Source organism: Apus apus, chromosome 25, assembly GCF_020740795.1.
Source record: "Apus apus isolate bApuApu2 chromosome 25, bApuApu2.pri.cur, whole genome shotgun sequence".
NCBI lineage: Eukaryota > Metazoa > Chordata > Aves > Apodiformes > Apodidae > Apus > Apus apus.
The window spans coordinates 3,588,904-3,610,415 of NC_067306.1; the positions used below are offsets into that span (position 1 = coordinate 3,588,904).

At 45.6% G+C, this 21,512-nt stretch overlaps 1 protein-coding gene across 7 annotated transcripts in view; it reads right to left on the reverse strand.

Moving 5' to 3' along the window:
• TANC2 (tetratricopeptide repeat, ankyrin repeat and coiled-coil containing 2) overlaps positions 1-21,512 on the reverse strand; it is a 231,370-nt gene that overhangs the window by 78,675 nt on the left and 131,183 nt on the right. For all 7 annotated transcript variants that reach the window (XM_051640273.1, XM_051640277.1, XM_051640278.1 and 4 more), the window contains 2 exons: positions 17,259-17,407; positions 12,282-12,468 (listed from right to left, as the gene is read on the reverse strand). In XM_051640273.1, the coding sequence (XP_051496233.1) occupies positions 12,282-12,468; positions 17,259-17,407 (336 nt within the window). The remainder of the gene's footprint in view (positions 1-12,281; positions 12,469-17,258; positions 17,408-21,512) is intronic.

Here is a 21,512-nt window from a genome sequence, read left to right on the forward strand (position 1 = left end):
TTCAAGGTCATAACCAGACTTCTTAGGTATTAAGAGAAGGTCACAGAGCCCATATCAGCTCATCTGAGTGTGCCAAACTTGCCTGCTACCTCACTTAGGGGGGGAAAGAAAAAAGAAAGAAGAAAACAAGAGGAAAAAAACCCCAATAAACCAGAGCTGATGATCCTTCCATTGTCCCTATCACTCATTTTCCACAGCTATTCAAACTCCTGAAATTCAACTTGACCCTAAATATTCCAAAGCCTCAGATGTGCTTGTAGATCCTCTTGCTAAAGCCACTGAAATCCATCATTTTCACTGAGCCCTGGTAAACACCTTTCCCAGTCCAAATTCTCTGGTGATTTCGGTGTCAGGTGTCCCTGGACACACAGTGTGGATCCACCACTTCTTGTCTGCAGCACAAACCCCAGCACGTCCCCTCCTCAGAACAGCCTTCCCTGCCTCCCCTTCCCAGGGCCCACTTCCAAACCTGGGGAGATGCTGCCCCAGACACCAGCACAACACCCACTTCTGTATTGATAAAACACAAATGGTAAATAACTCCCAAGACTCACCTGCTTCTTGGCTAAAACTTTTTCTATGTCAAGCTTTAAGAGGAAGCAGCCTAGAAAAGAAGTTGCAGCCAAAAAGCACCTGAGGGAGGATGGAGTTCAATCATCCAGAAGTAGAGAACTACATGTTTTTGGCAGTTGTTTATCTATTGAGCACAGGAATAGATTCACAAGATTTAAATTCTCAGCAAAACCATCTAGACCTGACAAAACACAGAAGTGATGACACTTAAAGCCAGGGGCTTCTCCCCAAGGCTGCTGGCCTCTGTCCTCAATGCAAGCCCAGGAACTTCTTATTCCAAGGAATAATCTGCTTAATTCTACACATTAAATGACATCATCACAAGAATCAAAATTAACTACTGGCACATCTAAAGTCACACCAAAAAAAATAAATCAAGACCTATCATTCTCACTGTGTCTGTTCTTTATCCACCCCAACAGATTCCATGCAGCTTCAACCTCTATTTCTATAATTCTGTTTCTCAGCATTTGGTTTCTTGTCTAAGCACTGGGATCAGTATCTTCGTATCTCACCAAGGGTTCCAAAATTTAGTTGTTTGTAACATATTTGGAGATTTAAAACCCAACACATGCAACTGCTAAGAACTGGTATTTGCTTGCTGGCGTTTAAACACGGGTTTGGTGTCGGATAAACACATTTACACTTCAGCAGAGGGAGATAAGCTAAAAAGAAGAAACAGATGTTCACAGATTTCTCTTGCTCCCTTAAATTGTTTAATTTTGAGAAATATGTTTGAAAGGGTTTTCTAGAAAGTCTCCATTTCCAAGTCTAGGTCTGCAGTGTCAGGTGTACTGTGCTGCTTATTTACAGAAAACAAAATAATCCCCTGATCCATGAGAGTGCATTAATTTTAAATCCTATCTCAGTATTTGGTTAATTAATCTGTGTGGAAACACATCAGCAGCTGAAATCAGTCATCTCCCAACACGTCACAGTGAGGGAAAACAAAAGAACTATGTGTCAAAGTTAAGTTTTCTCTAAATGAAGCAACAAAAAAGAAAAAAAAAGAGCTAATAAATCCTGCTGATCTTCTTTCTAATCATCAACTTGTGTTAATTTTAAACATAACTTTCACTGTTTTACACTAAAGTTGTTTTATGTGCAAACTCTTCACTGAATCAGGTATTTAGGATTGTTCCCTGTGGATTAATTTACCTTCTGAACAGCCCTGGATGATATAAGTACTGCTGCCTGGGCTGGAAGCAACTGCTCTATGGTCTTCATCTCTTCTATGAGCTATTTTACACCAAACCAATGTTGACTTTATTTAAAAGGCAGCAGCAGGTGAGCTATGAGCCAGCACCAGGAACTGACATTCAGGGCACATCTCTGGGGAGGCAGAGCTCCCCAACAGTGCAACCCAGACACCTGCTCAGAAGTGACAGCTTCACAGCCAGCACCTGAGAGAGGAACATCTCGTTTCAGACAGTCCCCACTATCTGCACCAACACTGTGTGGGGCTAAAAAGTTGGCAGAGATTGCACACAGAGAAATTGGAAAGATTTGCTCATCAAGGAGTCTTCAAGGTGAAGGTCCAAGGACTAGAAGATCATCACAGGCTCCTTCCAAAGGAAAAACAATCTATTGTATTGTACTGTACTGTATTCTACCCCTTCCCTTCCCCGTCCCATTCTATTCCATCTTGTGCCATCCCATCAGAAAGAACATCATCTCAGTCCCCAGTAGGACCAAGTCCACCAACACCTGAAACCAGAAGAAAATCTGTCAGACAACATTATTTCTGCAGGTTTGCCACATTCATACTCTGAACTTCCCAGAGCTGCTGAGGGCATCCTAGGACAGGGCTGTGCTGATGTGGAAGGGGTGTGTGAGCCCAGCCCTGCAGGGATTAACTGTGCTTACAGCAATAATCTCTTCAGAGGGTTGCGTGGGGAATGGAGACCCACCCTGGGGATGAATCCATCCGCAGCCACAACGGGACTCCTGTTGCATCTTTAAAGTATCTAAATGATACATACATGTTAAAAATATTCAGGGCCTTAATCCAGAAGCAGAGAAGCTGATTGAAACAGGCAACAGCAGCTACGAAGGAACAGCCTGCACTTCTGTGGGTACACACAAAGCACAGGGGAGCAGCAGAACTTCAGATGATACCAAAAGTTAACTTGTAGTTAACTTGACTCTTTAGGGGCTCTGAGCAACCTGATCTAGGGAGTGGTGTCCCTGGACTTGATCATCTCAGAGGTCTTTTCCAACCAAAATTATTCTATGATTCTGTGATTTTTCAACCCAAGGATACCTCATCAACCAAAAGTTCAAAAGAATGCTCTTAAGAGACATCCTGTCTGATGGACCTTAAACACATCACAGAGCAGGAATTTTTGCCTTAAGCCATCTCCTGAGAGGCAGATCTTTCAACCCTGAGTCTCTCAGACAATACCCAGCACATCAGGTTACATGACAGGACACGTTCAGCCATGACCAGAGCTCGTAGGGATGTGGGAAGGGCTGCAGAGATGCTGTGAGAGAACGTGCAGCTACATGAGGGTCTTTGCATTGCTGGATCCAGCCAGAGGGAACAGAGAGAGTTGGGGTGTTCAGCCTGGAGAAGAGAAGGCTCCAGGGAGACCTTAGGGCACCTTCCAGTGCCTGAAGGGGCTCCAGGAAAGCTGGGGAGGGACTTGGAGACAAGGGCAGGGAGGGATGGGATGAGGGGGATGGATGAAAACTGGAAGAGGGAGATTGAGGTGAGACATGAGGAGGAAATTCTTTGCTGTGAGGGTGGTGAGAGCCTGGCCCAGGTTGCCCAGGGAAGCTGTGGCTGCCCCATCCCTGGCAGTGTTGAAGGGCAGGTTGGATGGGGCTTGGAGCAGCCTGGGCTGGTGGGAGGTGTCCCTGCCCATGCAGGGGGTTGGATCTAGATGATCTCTTAAGGTCCCTTCCAACCCAAACCATTCCTTGATTCTATGATTCTAAGAACCCTGATGAAAAAAGAGCAGAGCACTGCAGTGCCTGGGCTCTGCTCCATCACACAGAGCACAGCAGGTGCTGTTGGCAGCAGAAGAGACATCCCTGTGTCATGGAGACACAGGGAGGATTGTTGCAGGGCACAGGGTTGGATGGGGCAGCCATGGAAGTGACACTGAACATGGGAAACACGACAGCTGGGCAGGAACAGCTGAGGGGCTCAAGAGCACTGCAGGAATACCATATGTAGATAAAGATAGACGTGTGCTTATATATATATTATATATATATACTTTATATCTATCCCCAGTCTCAGCTGGCACGCAGTCTTTCAGTATTTAATATCAACACAGACAGAATCTGAGGCATTTAAACCATCTGAGCACTGCAATCCACATTCATGGATAGTAACTGGGGCAGAGCCTGGCTGAGCGGGGCTGGCAGTGGGTGCCCCTCTGCAGCCCCCCTGCCTTGTCCCCAGGATTTCCCTCATCTCTTCCCACAGGATTTCCCCCACAGGATTTCTCCCACCTCTTCCCACAGGATTTCCATGCCACCCTCTGTAAAGGCACTACCTGCTTTGAAGACATGTGGACTTCAGTGCCAGAGAGGAACACACTCCAGAGATGCTGGAGCCATCCACAGTCCCACCTTGCTTTTAGCATCCCAGGTAGTGCTGCATTTTCCTTGGCAGACAACTTGCCTACATCAAGCTTTCATTTTCAAACCTGGCTCATTTCCCTTGGTGAAACATTTTCATCAGAACTTCTTGCAAATAACACGGTTTAAAATATTTGTATTTCTTTCGGAAAAAAAACCCCAAACCAGAACTGCACAAAAGCAGCAGTTGATCCCAGACAGCACCACAGGTGTCACTGCAGCCAGGACTGCACTTCTTTGAGAATTCCATGTATTTACAAGACAGTAAATATGATTTCTCATTTGGTTGCAAATTGGTCTGTGCCCTGGAGCATGAGGCTTTCAACTGTACTTGTCTCAAGTTGAACACATGAGGGGATTTTTACCATGCCATCCATTTCTCCTTGAGGCAGAGATCATGCCTGGAAAATATCAACCTTTATGTTCACCTTTCAGATAGAACTGCAGGAGAAAGCAGTTTTCTACAGCTACCCCTTTATAACGACCAACAGCTGCAACATTAATTATACGTAAAGATTTATGTATCAAGCAGGAATGATGGACTAGGTGACTCTTAAAGGTCCCTTCCAACCCCAACCGTTCTCTGAAACAGGGATTTTGTGGCTCTTTAAAGAGGTAACTGCAGCAAAGTAGCAAATTTCATGCGCTGCACTGAAATTAGGTACTAAAACCACTCCTACCAACCCTGCAAGCTCACCTCACTTCACTCCTTCCCAGTCACACACCACAGTCCCACTTGCCTCACTGCATTAGAGACGTCCCAGCTAACATGTACCAGCTGGCAAGGAGCAAGATAATTTTTTTAACCTAATCTCTATAAGCCTTCATAAACTCAGCCACAGAAGGAGACACCTAAATATAGCCATGTCACCCCAGACTGCTCCAGGGAGCTCAGCTGCCAAACAGAAAGGTTTGGCAGGCAGAGAGCACCAGCACAAACCTCTCCCAAGGGAAGGCAGCAGCCCTGGGCAGCCACACTTGACCCATGGCCCAACAGCCCATCAGGGCCTTCAGAACATTATTCTTTGCTGGACACCATCAGCCAGGGAGTTGAAGGCTTCTCCATGCCAAAAAAATAATCCCTCAAACCCTTAAATCTGTCCTGCTCAAGGCTTGAGGTCAAAATCCACACTGTTCTTCCTATATTTCACTTCTCTTCCAACACTGGTCCCAAAAAGGGGAAAAAAAAAAATCAATCACTGGCTTAACTCATATACACAATCCTGTAAAACAACAGAGATTAGGCAGGTAAACCTATTTCTGATTCAAGCCTCGAGGTATCATAAATCACAGTAGGTACACTAAGGGTCTTGAAACATAATGAAAAATACCTTGAGAGTAGCATCATGCTGACCCTACATTCATCCTGTCCTACACCTGAAATCCCTGCTGCCCCAGCTGACAGGCAGGATGCAGAAAATTTGGAATGCCCCCGAGGGCTGGGACCTGCCTGCTGCTCAGGTCAGAAAGGTAAAGCCTGGGTAAAACAGCATTTCAAGGGAGCCAGACACACCCACCATCAGAGCATAACTCACTGCAAACACCCTGCTAGTGAGACAGAGCAGAGTAGCAAAGCTTTAGTTTATAAACTTCAGGTTATCACTTGCAGAAATAACAGAATGAATATTTTTAAGAAAAGTCCACTATTGGAAACACTGAAGGAATGTGTTAGAAAGGATCCAGATCTAACACACAAGTAGCAATCTTGATGGCTGATTTACCAAAGCATCATAAAAATCCCCATATGCTCCTAAATACCATTATTTCAACATCTCCTTCTTCCCAAACCACTCACACACATCTGGAGTAACACAGAAACATGGAATGGTTGGGGTTGGAAGGGACCTTAGAGATCATCTAGATCCAACCCCCTGCATGGGCAGGGACACCTCCCACCAGCCCAGGCTGCTCCAAGCCCCATCCAACCTGCCCTTCAACACTGCCAGGGATGGGGCAGCCACAGCTTCCCTGGGCAACCTGGGCCAGGCTCTCACCACCCTCACAGGGAAGAATTTTCTCCCAATGTCTACCCTAAGTCTCCCCTCTTAATCTTTTTTTCCTTCTTTAGCATTAGCAAGGACAATTTTTCTCCTAAAATTTTGTTTGAGTCCACCACAGTCTTGAAACTGGTTTTAAAAGTATAAGATCTAATAGAGAAAGGAGATGTTTGCAGGGCAGTGTGCACAAGGGAAGTCCTTTGTAAAGCTGGAATTCACTTTTTGTGCAAGCCTGGATCATTGTGAAGCTTTTCATAACCGTGAAGGTTAAAAACTTGCTGCTCTTAAAATAAAAGCTGAGAGCCCCATCTAATCTCACACCATCAGCAGCTAAAACTTTGAAGAAGAGTCACTTATCACAGTATCCAAAATAACACTGTGGGAGCTAACAGCACTGAATTTTCCTCCAGCTGTTTTCTGATCTGTCTTTTGAGTTTATTGTTTCAGTTTTTGACTCTTTTTTTTTCTCATCCAGTAGGCTGGACCATTAACCAAAGCAAATTTCACTGTTTGAATGTAACATCTGCTCTGGGCTGCTTCCTTCAGCTGTAAACACTCTTCTTGCTCCTTTTCTTTTTTTTTCCCAGTATCATATCAAACACCTGTAGTTAATTCATTATCTATCCAGGATTGAAGGGACAGATTTTGGTACTGAATCCAAACCTTGATGCCTCAAGTGGCTCAACTGGGGGAAGGCAGAACTCTTGTATCATCACTTCATGGTTCCTCAGCCCTGATATCAACCATGAATCATCTCACATGTGCACAGATGCATTTCCTTTCTGCCTAATTTGTCCTTTTAATGAAATGGAAAAAGAACTGAATCCAGAGATGGTGTCCTTCTGTATTTTATGTGGTTGGGATCCTGTGACCCCACTGATTTTACTCAAGAGCTCATGAGATGCCTGATAAATAACCTCCTTTCTCACCTCCTGTCAGCCCCATCATCTCCAATATGCAGATGCATTAGTGAACAAAAACTCATTATTCATCACTATTAGACATTTTTCAGGGAGCTTCTTCTTTGGGGAATGAGCCCAAATGGCAGCTGGCTTGATTCAAAAAGAACTGTAATTCTTGGAAATCTTATTCATTATTAACAGAGCATTTAATAATACTTACGAGAATGTCAGAATTCAAATCCTTTAGCTGTAGAGATTACAAAAATATTTAACCTGAGTTAAATTTATCTTGATGTGCCTTTTGTGTTGTGCTTTGTTCTCCTCTCAAAGCAGTTAAACTTGCAAACAAATTTATCTTGTTTTATTGTCAGCAGCATCTACTCTGCTTAGCACGCACTCTGAAGGAATTCATTAACAAACCTATTTTTAACCCACAAATACATAAATCTGTAGAATCATGGAATGGTTTGGGTTGGAAGGGAACTTAAAGATCATCCAGTTCCACCCCCTGCATGGGCAGGGACACCTCCCACCAGCCCAGGTTGATCCAAGCCCCATCCAACCTGCCCTTCAACACTGCCAGGGATGGGGCAGCCACAGCTTCCCTGGGCAACCTGGGCCAGGCTCTCACCACCCTCACACCAAAGAATTTCCTCCTCATGTCTCACCTCAATCTCCCTCTTCCCATTTTAATCCATTCCTCCTTGTCCTCTCTCTACAAGGCCTTGTCCAAAGTCATCCCCATCTTGCAGCGACTGGATAAAAGCTCAGGAGTCACAGAAATAAACAAAACAGCAAAATAGGAAAGTGAAAAAAGCCACATGCCAGGGGCCTCCAGGAGGGGATAAGGGTCCTTTACATCTCGTTCTTCATTGTAAAAATCCACCAAATCTAAGTGAAGGCAACTGCTCCACGTGGTGTGAGATGGATCTACCTCCCCGTGGCAGCAGCGCAAGAGGATTTGGCAGCTCACTGCTCTCCCTGTAAGCTGCTTTACCATCATACCTGTCCCTGCTCAGGATGATCCCTGAGAACCATCAAGCAGGGAGCCTGGTGTAGAAGATCAGAGCATGAAGCAGCAGCGGGGCCCCGTTTCATGTCGGAGTAAATCACAGCACTTCTTCAGGAAGCTCCAGCATGGAAACTGCTGTTCCTGTAACACCCTTGGGAGATGCTGCTGAATGGCATGAAGTGCTGCTCCAACACCTCAAGCACTTGGGTAAGCTGCACATTCTGGCAAGAAATGTTTTCTGTTTGATTTCAGGCTTTCCTAAGATTGCTGGAGGTTTTCTTATACCCTGCTGCATTCAAGCAGCAAAAAACTTTACAGCCCATTTCTGTGGGGATGGGAAGTGCAAAGTTCCCCCGTTGCAGCACGTGATTCTTCCACCAGTTTTCTTTTCAGTAGCAGATTTTGAACATTAACAGTTGGCTGCTTTTACACAGTGAGAGCCAAAAAAATCCTGGAACCTCTTCAGAGGTTAAAGTCAGGTCAGCATTTTCACCAGCCATCCTGTTGTACATGGAAAGGATTTAGTGGCTTCCAGGACAAAGGGCTGACTTGCTCCTGTCTTTCCTCTTGGCTCATCTCTCTCCCTCCCCCCCCCTCCTCATTTTTTAATTTGACAAATCAAATGGCCTGAATTTGAAGATCTGGACCTTGTAATAATTTCGTTATCCTTTCAACATACACAGATGGAACTTCCCTTTACAGTAAAGGATCTAAAACCTGTAAAGGATCTACAATTTCAAAATAAGTCTGTTCTAAGCCAAGTGATGCATTTATCAGAGTTCACTAAGCATGAAATAGTCCCTGTGCTGTGCAGATGAGAGATAAGACACACTTGCTCTCTGATAATTGAAATTATGTAAGAGGTGACACACAAATGGACAGGAATAACTCCAAGAGGACAAGCAATCAGAGAAAACCTGCCTGCTTGAAATTTGGTCTTTCCATCCAGATTAACATACCACAATGCCCACTCTGTACATCTCAGTGGATAGCCAGGCTCCAACTGCAGTCAGTTCAGAGCCTAATGAGGCACACTCTGATTTAACTTTGACAAATTAATGCTGTGTCTGGTAATCCAGATACATAAAATAAGCTTAGCACATATAAAAATATTTTACGCCAAGCAAAATCACATGGAGAGAAGCAATTATGCAGAAGAGCACAAGGATCAACTTCCCACCTTAATTCACTGTTTTCTGAGGGGGCAAAGATCAATAGATCTTCCCAAACCAGTAACTTATCAGGATGAGTAAGAAATACATTGAAGCTGCCCATGATAAAATATCTCTTCCTGGAGCTAATGAGCTAAGAGTTTAAATCACTTATTTGCAAGGAGCAGGAGGAACCATGACTCAGGGAACATAAAACACCCAGGGAAATGTTCTCTCTTTTACAGCACATAAAAATGGCAAGAAAACAAGTAGTTTTGACAGGAAATCTCCCACAGTTTTACACTTCTGAGGTACAACGTGAAGCTGCTCAGACCAAAAGCCATGTCACTGCAGTTATCCTTGCAGAGAACAACGACGAGCAAGGGAAATGCATGAAGCAGGTCTGCATCCAATCAAGGAGGAATGCAACCAGAAGGGAAACCTGATCCTGACCCTCCAGGAACAAAGGAGCTGCCCTGCTCCTAGAGGGGCGCGCCAAGTGCGACTTGGGCTTCGCTTCTGACACGTGGACAATTTGTCTGCTCTCTTCTGGAGTGAAAATCATTCCAGGGAATTGCTGCCATGCAGAGAACACCTTTCAAAACTGCTGCACACCCAATTCGCATCCCAGCAGGACATTAATGACCAAACTGGGCATCCATCTCCCACTGGGAAGCAGCCGCCCCGAGCTCCGACTGACCCCGCGCTCGCAGGAGACACTTTGGAGCTGCAGAAAAAAACAGACTTTGCAGAAAACTTCCCCATTTTTTTTTTTTTCCACTGCCGGAAAGCGTGACTTGAGACGACTGGTTTCCCCACAACTCGTTACGGCCGTCCAGCTTCTAGCAAAGGTGTTGAAATTGTTCTTGTCAAAATAAAGAGGGGAGGGAAGAAGAAGAAACTGGCTCTTGTTCTCCTTTGAGCGCGGACACTAGTAGAGGAGTCTAGATTTTTGAAAGCCTTGCAGAGGGCTTCCCCTGCTCCACACAAACATTTTACCTGACTTTTCCATCTGGGATCCATTAACATAGCCCTGGGATAAGCCACCTTCTTCTGTTTTTTAAAGTTTCCATGGGAAAAACCTAAGTTCCCAAACAGAAAAATCTCTAAGAGAGGATTGTTCCTAGGAGCGACAAAAATTACGAAAGACCTGCTGAAAAAAGGGTAGGGTAGAAAGTCTGAGAAAAGAGATTCAGCATCTTATTCAGGTCAGCAATGGGGATCATGCAGACACCTCTCTGACACACAGGCCAGCCACAAAAGCCACCTGGGTCTCCTCTGGCTTTCATGTGGACAAGAAACTCCAGAGGAAACCCAACTGCACCAACCAACAACGGCTTTGTCGCCTTCAGGTTGGCACCTGCCAACTACCCTGAGGGCTAGAGGAGCCCAACGTGATGGCTCAGCACACACTGACAGAACTCATCAGTAAGAGCAGCTCATGACAGCAATGCACACACATTTCTGCTGATTCTGCTGCTCCACTTCAAGCTTCATCCAAGGCCCAGCTCTGCCAGAGGTAAGAACCAGCCAGAACCAAGCGACTGCTTTTACTCACCATGACCCTCCAGCCCAGCCAGGCCCCAAGGGGTGCTGTGGGCCAGGGGGAAGCTCTGCCCGTGGGACATGGTAAGCAGAGCACAAAGGGTGTGTGATACTGCCATGACTTTTCCCAGAATTCATTAACCTACTTTGTCTGCAGCTCAGAATAGCTCCCAGATTTGCATTTTACCATCACACAGGCATAACAGCTACAAAGGTTGCTGTGGCATCCAGGACCTGAGCTAAGCCCAGATTTCCTGGGCGGCCAAGCAAAGTATTAATCACTAGTACAACTCAGCTCCCTCAATTATCAACCTTCCCTCCTTTTTTTCAAGCACTACATAAACTGCTGGCAAAGTAAAATCTTCTTAGCTGGAAAAACACTCAACACAAAACACATGGCAAGGACAACCAAGCCAGGACCTGCCTGATGTTACACAGACCTTACTTTTCTCCCATTGTGTCTTTACAGTTATTGAGCAGAAAAATTAATCCATGTTTTTTAATTTCTCAACATGCTTCACGCTTGCAACCCAGAGATCACTGGAATGAAAAACCTGCTACAGCAGCTACTGAAATTCTCAGAAATGTGTTTATTTAATTCTGCCCAAGGCTGAGCTTAAGAGAAACTGTCATTTTTGAGGCACAGTCACCAATAAGGAGGCAGGGACAGTCATGGGGCACAGGAGGTAATCAGTCTTTTATGTTTATAATGATATAACCCAACAGTATTTGAGCCATGAACATGATGGTGTCATCCATTATCTTTCCTCTGACATCAAAGAACAGCTGCTGTGGACTAAACAGCATCGAGGGAAGGAAAACACTGAAAAAACAGATGCCTCCAAAATTAGTTTAAGTAGGAGGAGGGGATGGCAGCCCCCAGTGACAGCCACTGCCTGAAGTGTTCAAGGGCAGGCTGGATGGGGCTTGGAGGAACCTGGTTTAGTGGGAGGGGTCCCTGTCCATGGCATGGAGTCTGGGACTGGATGATCTTTAAGGTCCCTTCCAACCCAAACCAGTCTGGGATCCTATGGAGGGGTGCAATCCACCTTGGGCTCTGCAGTGTAACTTGAAAAAAGCAGAAATGCAGAGTCATTCTACTTGGAAAAGATCTTTAGTATCATTGAGTCCAACCATAACCCAACTCTACCAACCACTAAACCAACTCTACCAAGTCCAATGCTTAAACCATGTCCCTCAGCACCACATCTACACATTTTTTAAACATCTCTAAGGATGGTGGTTCAACCACCTCCCTGGCCAGCCTGTGCCAATGTTTAATAACCCTTCCAGTCAAGAAGTTTGTTCTAATAACTCATTTAAACCTCCCCTAACATCTAATTACAATCTAATAATCTCCCCTAATAATCTCCCCTAATATCTAAGTGAAACCATCCCATTAATCAACAAACACAGGCAGATGATCTAAAGCAAGGCTTGTCAGCCCCAGGCAGGGGAGGCCAGCCTGGCAGCGCGGCGGAGCGAGGAGGAGGATGGAGGCAGCACTCACCGATGATGCCGCTGTCCCTGCTCTCCAGGGTGGAGGTGGGGCTGGTGACAGCTCCGTAGGTGCAGTCCTTGGTGGTGACACTGGTGGTGACTGGTGGGAGGGTGGAGCAGGGGCTGCTGGCGGGCGGGGAGGCCGTGCTGCTGGTCAGCGTGGAGCAGGGGCTGATGCGCTGCGTCACGGCCGAGCTCTGCGGGGACAACCGGGACACATCAGGCACGTGGACATTGCTGGGTGGGAGGTCAAAAAGTGCTTTTCTGATCAAAATGAAACTGTCTGCTGTGCCACCTCATGCCTGTGGGAGGCAGAGACATGGCCTGGTGGCATGTAGGGATAGGATGAGGGGGAACGGGTTTAATCTGGAAGAGGGAGATTTAGGTTGGACATTAGGGAGAAATTCTTCCCTGTGAGGGGGGTGAGACCCTGGAACAGGTTGCCCAGAGAAGCTGTGGCTGCCCCATCCTTGGCAGTGTTGAAGGGCAGGTTGGATGGGGCTTGGAGCAACCCGGTCTGGTAGAAGATCAGGGACAGAGCCCTAACATAACAGCTCCACAGGTTTGGGTTTATATTAAACAGAGAGATTGCAGCAGAGCAGAAAATGAACCATGTATTTCCATGATAATTTATAACCTCCCTCTGGGATCCACATAAAATACCCTCCAAGTGGATCAGACTGCTGCCACCACATCATCTTCCAAAGCACTCAGAAGCACTAACACTCTCCCCAGCCAATTTGCAGTGCCAGTAGTCAACCAGGGTTAGTTATTTTCCATTCTTTTATGTTCTAGGGACTCACAAATAGATCCTTTTTTTCCCCAGAAAACCTTCCAGGAACTGCAGGCAGCTGACAGGCCTATACACTCTGGCTCCCAGTATATTCTGGTTTCACACATTTGTCACCACCTGTCAGGACCCTTTTTTGATCTCTTCAGACTGCAATTTTTTCAGATATCCAAGCACCATAATGGCTGTTTTATAAATCTGGTTTTAATCCTGCAAAATTACTTCTAACTCATTAATACGTTTGATCAAATTAAAAACTACTTGTGTGTCAGTAATCAGTGAAAATGTTCCATTATTTTTTCCCCTGAAAATTACTGGGGTTGATGGTTTTCTCCACAGAACCTGACACAGAGCTGGGTTTGGGTGGTTGCTATCAAGCAGATGTTTTCACCACGACTCTCGCTGCCATGGGACTGTCTCTTGTGATTTATCACAGCTGACTGGAGTCCATCACTACACCTGAGCTATTAAATCAGCTTTTTCAAATATTCATTTTCTTGAACTCACTGACAGTTCAAGGAACTGCATCAAGTTTAAGGGAATATTGGTTTTGACATCCAGAGGCTGCATCCTGAGCTGCACTGGGAAGAGCAACGCTGGTTGCTGAAGGCAGGTGGTGGCTGATCCTGGCTCACCTCTGGTGGGACCACACCTGGAATGCTGCACCCAGGCCTGGGTGACCCAGCACAAGAGGCAGAGGGGGACATTTGAGTGTCACCACCACGGGATGATCACTGATGATCACTCCACAATGATGACTGAAGGACTGGAGTGTCTGACACAGGAGATAAGGAGACGTTCAGAATCCAACCACAGATGGTCCTGAGCAACCCCTCTCAGCTGACCCTGCTTCAAGTGGGCAGGTTGGATTGGACAGTCTCCAGAGGTGCTTTCCAGTCTCATACTCCAGCATCTAAAAAGGTAATCAGCTCACATTTGGGACCCTTCAGAATGTGAAGCATTGTCACCTTTACCAATTCTTCATGGCAAGGTTTTTCTGTGGCCTTGTCTCAACTGTTGAAACTTACCTCAGTGCTACCAAAATAACACCTGCTAACCCTAAAACACAGAAAATTTACACTTTCAAGCCAATTAAAATTCAGTGTGAAAGTGGTACACTCATCTTCCCTTTAGCTGGTAACACCATTGTTTCATGAAATGCCAAAAGTTATATTCTTATCAGTTCTTTTATTTGTATCAGTGCAGCTCCTTAAGAACAAGATACTTTGCAGTTGGAAATTACTAAATAACATGGTGTATCCCTCAGCATTGATTGACACGTTTTATTTTTGTATTGATATAGAAAAATGTTCCTCTGTGCAAGTTTTAAATATATATTTCCATTGACAGAACGTTCTGTGTTATTATTGCTGCTGTTTCATCTGTCACATTTTCACTAAGCTTTGAAAAATTCAACTGTTCTGTCACAGACTCATTGTCCTTTGTGCTTCTCTGGCAGCCAGCACAGCTGAAAAATAGCTTCCCAAAAAAGTAGGAGAAAAAGGGTTTCTTCTTCAGCAGTTGTGATCTCTCATTAAGGAAAGAATGATGAAGAAAGAGACCACATATAAACCACCCAATTTCAGAGCAATCTGGATTAGACAAGAGATTCTTTGCCAAAGTCAAAATAAGGCAATTGGATGGAAATGCAAAGTGCCAATTTACAGATTGGGGCAGTTTTAGTGAAAACACCTTCACTCCTCATCTTCCCTTCAGCTCAAGCATTGGTGAGACTGCAAATAATTATTTTCTTGCTTGAGAAGGCAAAGCACAGTTGGAATAACAAACAGCAGCCAAGTCCCAGCTTTTGATCCAAAGAACCTTCTCTTTGCCCAGGCCATGTAAATTAATGCATTAAAACCTAGACAACTGTTGTCACTTTTAAATTCAAGTGCAAATTGGTAGACAAAGTTTCAATCAGATTTGAATGAAACAATTATTAATGGAAGAATTAATCTTTGCAAATGCCATCAATGTCTTACTGCCTGATTTTCAGCATTACTTTAAGGCAGGTAGCTGAGGAAATTCAATTTGGGAAGGAGAGCTGGAGAAGTTCCAGATTTGCTGCAATTCAGAAGCAGCTTTAGCTGGGACAGGATCTGGGGATGACTCCTGGGCTGACACAGCCAGGGGCAGATAGCCCAGTCAGAGGAGGGCCACCAAGGCTGTCATCTGGCTGGAGCTTGTGATGCTGGAGGAGAGGCTGATGAAGAGGGTTCCTTCAGCCTGGAGAAGAGATGGTTAAACTGCATCTGGGGGTAGCTGCAGTCTTCCAGTACCTGCAGGGGGTGTAGAGAAGAGGCAGCCATGCTCTTCTCAGAAGGGCAAAGGGAAGAAAGGACAAGACATTTCAGTCACAGGCTGCCCCAAGGAGATTTTCCATTAGGTAGAAGAAAAAAAGCCCTCACGATCAGTCAGCAAGCCCTGCCCAGAGAACCTGTTGATTCTCCATGGAGATCTTCCAAACTCGCCTGGACAAGCCCAGAGCAACAGATTCCAATTTTGAGGCTAACCCAGCTTCCAGCAGGGGCTGGATGAGAGGACCTCCAGAGGTCATTCCAACTGCCAGTATTCTGCAATCCCAGGCAAGGGCTGACAGCAGGACATGCTCACAAAGAAAGAAAAAATATTAACTTGGTAATTGAGGAGCCAGCCTCTCTTTATCTTCACCACCCCATGAAGAGGATTCAAAGGCCCTGTACAACTTTTTCATGCAAAAAATTAGCACAGAGCCCAAGATATCCATCTGTTTTAGAGGACAACTCTCTGCTGTTTCTCTTTAGATTCTTCTTTTATTTATGCTCCAAAGACATCTCCTGCTTTAGAGAAAAGATGGAATTTTAATTTTTGTCAAAAGGCAACAACAAAAGGAACCATTTATAGCAGAAAGCTCTGCTTGGCTTTTAAGTATTCAGTTCAAAAAGGTGCCTGTTAAAAGTACATTTTCCAGCATAATGTATAGTAAAGTACATTACAAATCCACCACAACTTACATAAAAAAAATTGAATGAAAGCTTTAAAAGCTTCATGAATGTGATAAAAGCAAAACTTTTCAAAACCAATTTTTTTTTTTTGTTTGGCTCTCAAGCATCCTTTAGCCCATGCCAAAGATCAAAACCCTTTTGGTTGAAGCCTGCAGTGCAGGATGGACAGACCCAGGGTGCTGCCCTTGCCCTGCTCCTCCAGCTTTGTGCTAGAACACTCCTGGGCTCGGTGGAACAACTTGTCTCTGAGTTTCCTTCCAAGGCTGCACAGGTTGGGAGAGTGTCACGTGTGCCACAACAATCAGAAACATGCACAGAAACATCTTTCTGGCTGTCACTTTTCACAGACCCTTTTTGGTTTTAGGTAATTTAGATGAGGTTCTCTGAATTGTGCTCGTGTTACGTGTATCTCAGTGACTTGTGCACAGTCATCTAATGACTCTGCTAAAAGGAAGGAGCATGAGAACTGGGCATCTGAGCTTCATGCTGCTCTGCTACGTACTAGATTATCCATCTGTCAATTAAAAAAAAAACACAAACCAACCAACAGCCAAAAACCCCCTCAAAAATCCATCTCTGATCTCTCCAACACTGCTGGGAGGGGGGGGATACTGTCCAGGCTTGAGGGGGAGGATGGAGAAACTCAGGTAGTTTCCACAAAACCTACACTGCAGCCCTGAGCTTTCTGCTCTTTTGCTTTCCAGCTGGCAGAGGGGATGTACCAAACTCCATCACAATGAAGATGTTACGGTTTGTTTTCTCTATCTGTTTTCAAGCATGAAATCACCTTGTTTGGCAAACAGGAGGAAAAACCACGAGAATCTGTAAAATCAGGCTATTTCTGCTTCTCCCTCCCTCCTGCGAGCCTTTATGTAACACTGCTAGAACACTTCTGAAATCTTGCCCCTAAGGTGCCATGGAAGTACAGATTATTTTGGTCACTATAATCTGATTAGAAACACTACCCACTCCTACAACATTTGCAGAAACTGAAGAAGACCAGAAGCTGCTTCAGATGGCAGCAGCTGATCCCTGGGCCACGTCCCTCTGCGCTGGATCAATGATTCACCACAACCTTTTCCCTCATCACAATTATTTCACCATTATGAGACACTCAGCTGCCACAGAATTAGAAAACAAGTCCTCTCCCACATGCAGTTGGATCACAGCCCGTGCCGTTGGGGAGGAGGAGGAAGGGCTGGAGGGGCTGTACCTGGTTCTCATCCTGCACCTCCATGCTGTACTGGGGCCCTGGCTGGACCTCCGTGACTTTCTCTCCGAGGAGGAAGCCCAGGCGAGTCATGAGTGTGTTTGCTGCCTCATCGACGGATGGAGGGGGTCCCAGCTCCTGCTCAGTGTCACCTAAACAGGAAGAAATACAGACTCAGACAGGAATCCTTTACCTTGGCTCCTGCTCAGTGTTTTACCAACTAATCACTGCAACGTCAGCGTTCGGGCTCTCAGGTCACTCACGTTATTCAAGGTTCCAGTGTTCCATGCCAGTCATTAATTTTAGGCAATGTTTTGCTCCAGCTGTCAGTACATGGGGGGGTTTAACATGAAGGGTTATTTCTCCTCTCATTTTATTCTCAGCACCTCCCACAGAAGCAAACATCTTGCCTTCCCCCTACCAGAAGTAGCACCAGGGAAGATCTCCTGGACCACCAACGGAGAAGGCAGAGTCTTCCTGCTCTTCTCTCACATAGAAACTACCTCCAAGTTACCCACAGAGAAACCAAGGCTGCACAGTCCAGCCTGAAAGCCCTTCACAAGGTGCAGAGCAGCCAACCTGCCCTACCAAGGGGTTAATGGAAAAGAACAGGATGCAAAACCCACATGCGCCTTCCATGATCACCTATTTCTAACAGTCAGGTAGAAACCAGACACCAAACCTGCCTGTGCAGTCCCAGAATGGGCCAAGGAGACAAAGTCCACCTGTCGATTCCCCATCAAGTCTAAAAAATCGTTCAAAACAAGTTTATTTTTTTTCCTAATTTTTTTCCAGCACCTGTAGGAAGAGCAGCACAGACAAGCTTCCAGCTAGCACAGCACAGCTGTGAAAAGGCCAGGCAGGCATCCTGGTATTTCCCTGTCTTTCTAATTTAATAACAAAAATTTGGGGAGGTTTTTGACTCGTAGTGTAACAAAAGTATGTTGGGTTCTGAAAGTCAAGTTCTTCCCTGCTCACACCACCAGCAGTGTTAAAGCCTGAAGGTCAATTCTCTCCATGTTACACGGAAGCAATACTGTGTTTAGTGCAGTTGTAGGAGACTAATTAGGATTTGCAATTAGTCTACAGTTAATTATTCATCTGATAATGTACAATCTGGAAAACAGCCCAGCTCTGTCCTGGCTCGGGGGTGCTCCAGCACTCAGCCTGAGGCTGCAGGAAAAAGATGTTACTTTAAATATTGCTTTTTGATACAAATCAGTGAATCCGGGATATGTAGGAGACCTCTGAACACTGAAGCCAGCAGCTTCCAGAAATTCCTGTTTACACTCACAAGGTACCTCTCACAGAAGCTTAAGAGCAATTTTTTGTCTCCCTTGCACTGCTGCAAGTGAGAAACCCTGAGCATCTCACACACAACCACGTCTGCATTCATGAGCATCAGCAGCTTGGGGAGGTGAGCACCCAGAGCTGTCCTCACATGGTGACTTCTCTCCTATGGACTATACAGAGTGGTAATAGAAACTGTCTTCTAAGTATTGAAACCCCTGTATCCACTGTGCTGCTTCAGACAAGGCTGACATGAATAGGATGGATTTGAAGTAGAGACAAATTTAGATGGATGGCCCAATTTTCTGAACTGCTGACCACCCACATCCAATCTGTGGGCATTTACTATCTCAGGGAGTCAAATCCAGAACAGATACATTTACATAAAATGGAAATTACACAGACTTGTATTTCCAAGGTTATTTTTTTCTTTTAAAAAAGGAAACTTTTTGGATTTATCCTAGATATCTACATCTAGGATTGGCTCCGTTCATAGTTATCAGACCTTTATTATGCATTTCCCTTTTCTGGCTTCAGCACACATGAACAGGTTGCCCAGGGAAGCTGTGGCTGCCCCATCCCTGGCAGTGTTGAAGGGCAGGTTGGATGGGGCTTGGAGCAGCCTGGGCTGGTGGGAGGTGTCCCTGCCCGTGCAGGGGGGTTGGAACGAAATGATCCCTTCCAACCCAAATCAGCCTGGGATTCTGTAAGTAACACTCAAACCATGCTGACTTACAGATCTCAGCTGAAAGGAAAAGCTGGATCTACCTCTGCACTGCCCACCCCGGGGAGGAAGATTTTGGGAGGACACCCAGCCTGGGCTGGCGGAGGCTGCAGGACACTGGGCAGGTTCCCCTCAGCTCAGTGCTGGGAAGCCCTCCCAAACCAAACCCAACACCTTGCTCCTTGGAGGCTGGGCTTAACCTTGCCCTTAACCCCCTCTTCTTCTATACTACCCCTAAAATATCTCCAGGGGGCACAACCCTGTATCCTGTATTTTACCTCTAAAATAAGAAGATAACAGTAACTATCTGCTTTGAAAACAGTCCTAATTCACCTGTGAGATGCTGCCCAGGCCACCAGGTACCAGGAGCTGCCACAGCAGCAGCTGAGCTCTGAGAGCATCACTTTTAGTGTAGAATTATCAATTATTTTATTATGCCATGGCTTTCAAAGTACAGATAACTTTCAACTTCAGCAAAACACTATTGTACTGGATTATTCCCCCTTTTGGTTTTAGGTCTTTAAAAATAAGTGCAGTCATTTAATTGAGTGTCAAAGAGGAGACATAACAGCTCCAAGATGTCTGTGACTGGGTATTATGGAAAGAGGCTGTAACTTGCCTTTCAAGGTTGACAGGCAGACCTAATACTCTCTAAGTTCAATGAAAGGCCAGAACTGGGTTTTTTTCACCCTCCCCATGTGTGTTATCCAGTTGATGCTGCAGCCAACTCTTACACACACTTGAGTGCACTCGGTTCCCCCAGCCTGACCAGGGAAATCTGAGCTCACAGTTGATAAGAGAACCAGTCAGTGATATTTTTAGCTATTCTGACACTCCTGCTGTAACAAACTAGAGCAGCTCAAACACACATCCTAGAGTCAACTCAAATAAGCAACCTCTAGTACACCAATAAACAGTGACAAACTGCCCAGCCACACACACGCAAACCAAACATCAATCAGTTGCTTTAAGATCCCAGCACAGCTGATGGTCTGAAGCTGCTGGACTGTCCTACATCAGCATGGACACTTCTGCATCAGTATCAAGTGATATAAATGCTGTATCAAAATGTTCAGTGCCAGGAATTTTAAACAAGATCAAGTAAACTAAACACCTCAACTCATCGCATGTGCATAAGCCTTTCACAGAAACATAGAAAGGTTTGGGTTGGAAGGGATCCTAAACATCATCCAGTCCCAACCCCTGCATGGGCAGGGACACCTCCCACCAGCCCAGGCTGCTCCAAGCCCCATCCAACCTGCCCTTCAACACTGCCAGGGATGGGGCAGCCACAGCTTCCCTGGGCAACCTGGGCCAGGCTCTCACCACCCTCACACTGAATAATTTTCTCCTCATGTTCAACCTAAATCTCCCTCTTCCAGTTATAATCCATCCCCCCTTGTCCTCTCCCTCCCTGCCCTTGTCCCAAGTCCCTCCCAGCTTTCCTGGAGCCTTCAGGCACTGGAAGGTGCTCCAAGGTCTTTCTTCCCCAGGTTGAACTCCACTTTTTCTAGAGTTCTAGAGACTGAGTAACTTGATGTCTCTTTATGCTGAGCAGAAATCAATTATTTTTATACCCAGACACATAAAGCAACAGGAGGGACAGGGTTCTTATGGGTGGTCATGCTGCTGGGCAGGGCAGGGTCACCCTACCTACCTCCCCACCCTCCCAGGAGCTCCCCTGCAGCCACCAGACACCACCAAGCTCACACTTCCATGCCAGCTGTCAGCTTTAGTTAGCTGGTTCAGTTGTTGATGTCTGGTTTTAAGTAAGAGCTTTTTAATGTGAAGCCCCACTGCAGTGAACTGGCCAGGGCAGGAACATCAGGGACACCTTGCGGTGGGCACCCCAGCACAGCACAGAGTCACCTCACCCAGAGGTTGAATTACCCCTGAATGTGTTGCCTTTGCACAAGCTGCTGCATTTTTTGGTCCCCAAGGGGAGAAACACCTCTTCTGAACCACACTACAAATCCTCTCCCTTTGCAGCAACGAATTTACACGAGAAACATCTTCCCACTTGGAATCCGTTGCGTTTCATTTCAAGGCAACCCCAGAGTCAGCATTTCAGGTACTGAACTCAGAGTCAAAACCAAGAGAGATTTACTACATGTTTGCCACCAGTCCAAGGATTTCCATCACAGATGCAGCCCGCAGAGCACAAACACACTGCAGTGAATTGCTCATTTCTAATAACATAAATAAAAATCCATGAACAGTTCCAAGACAGATTAGTCTCAAAA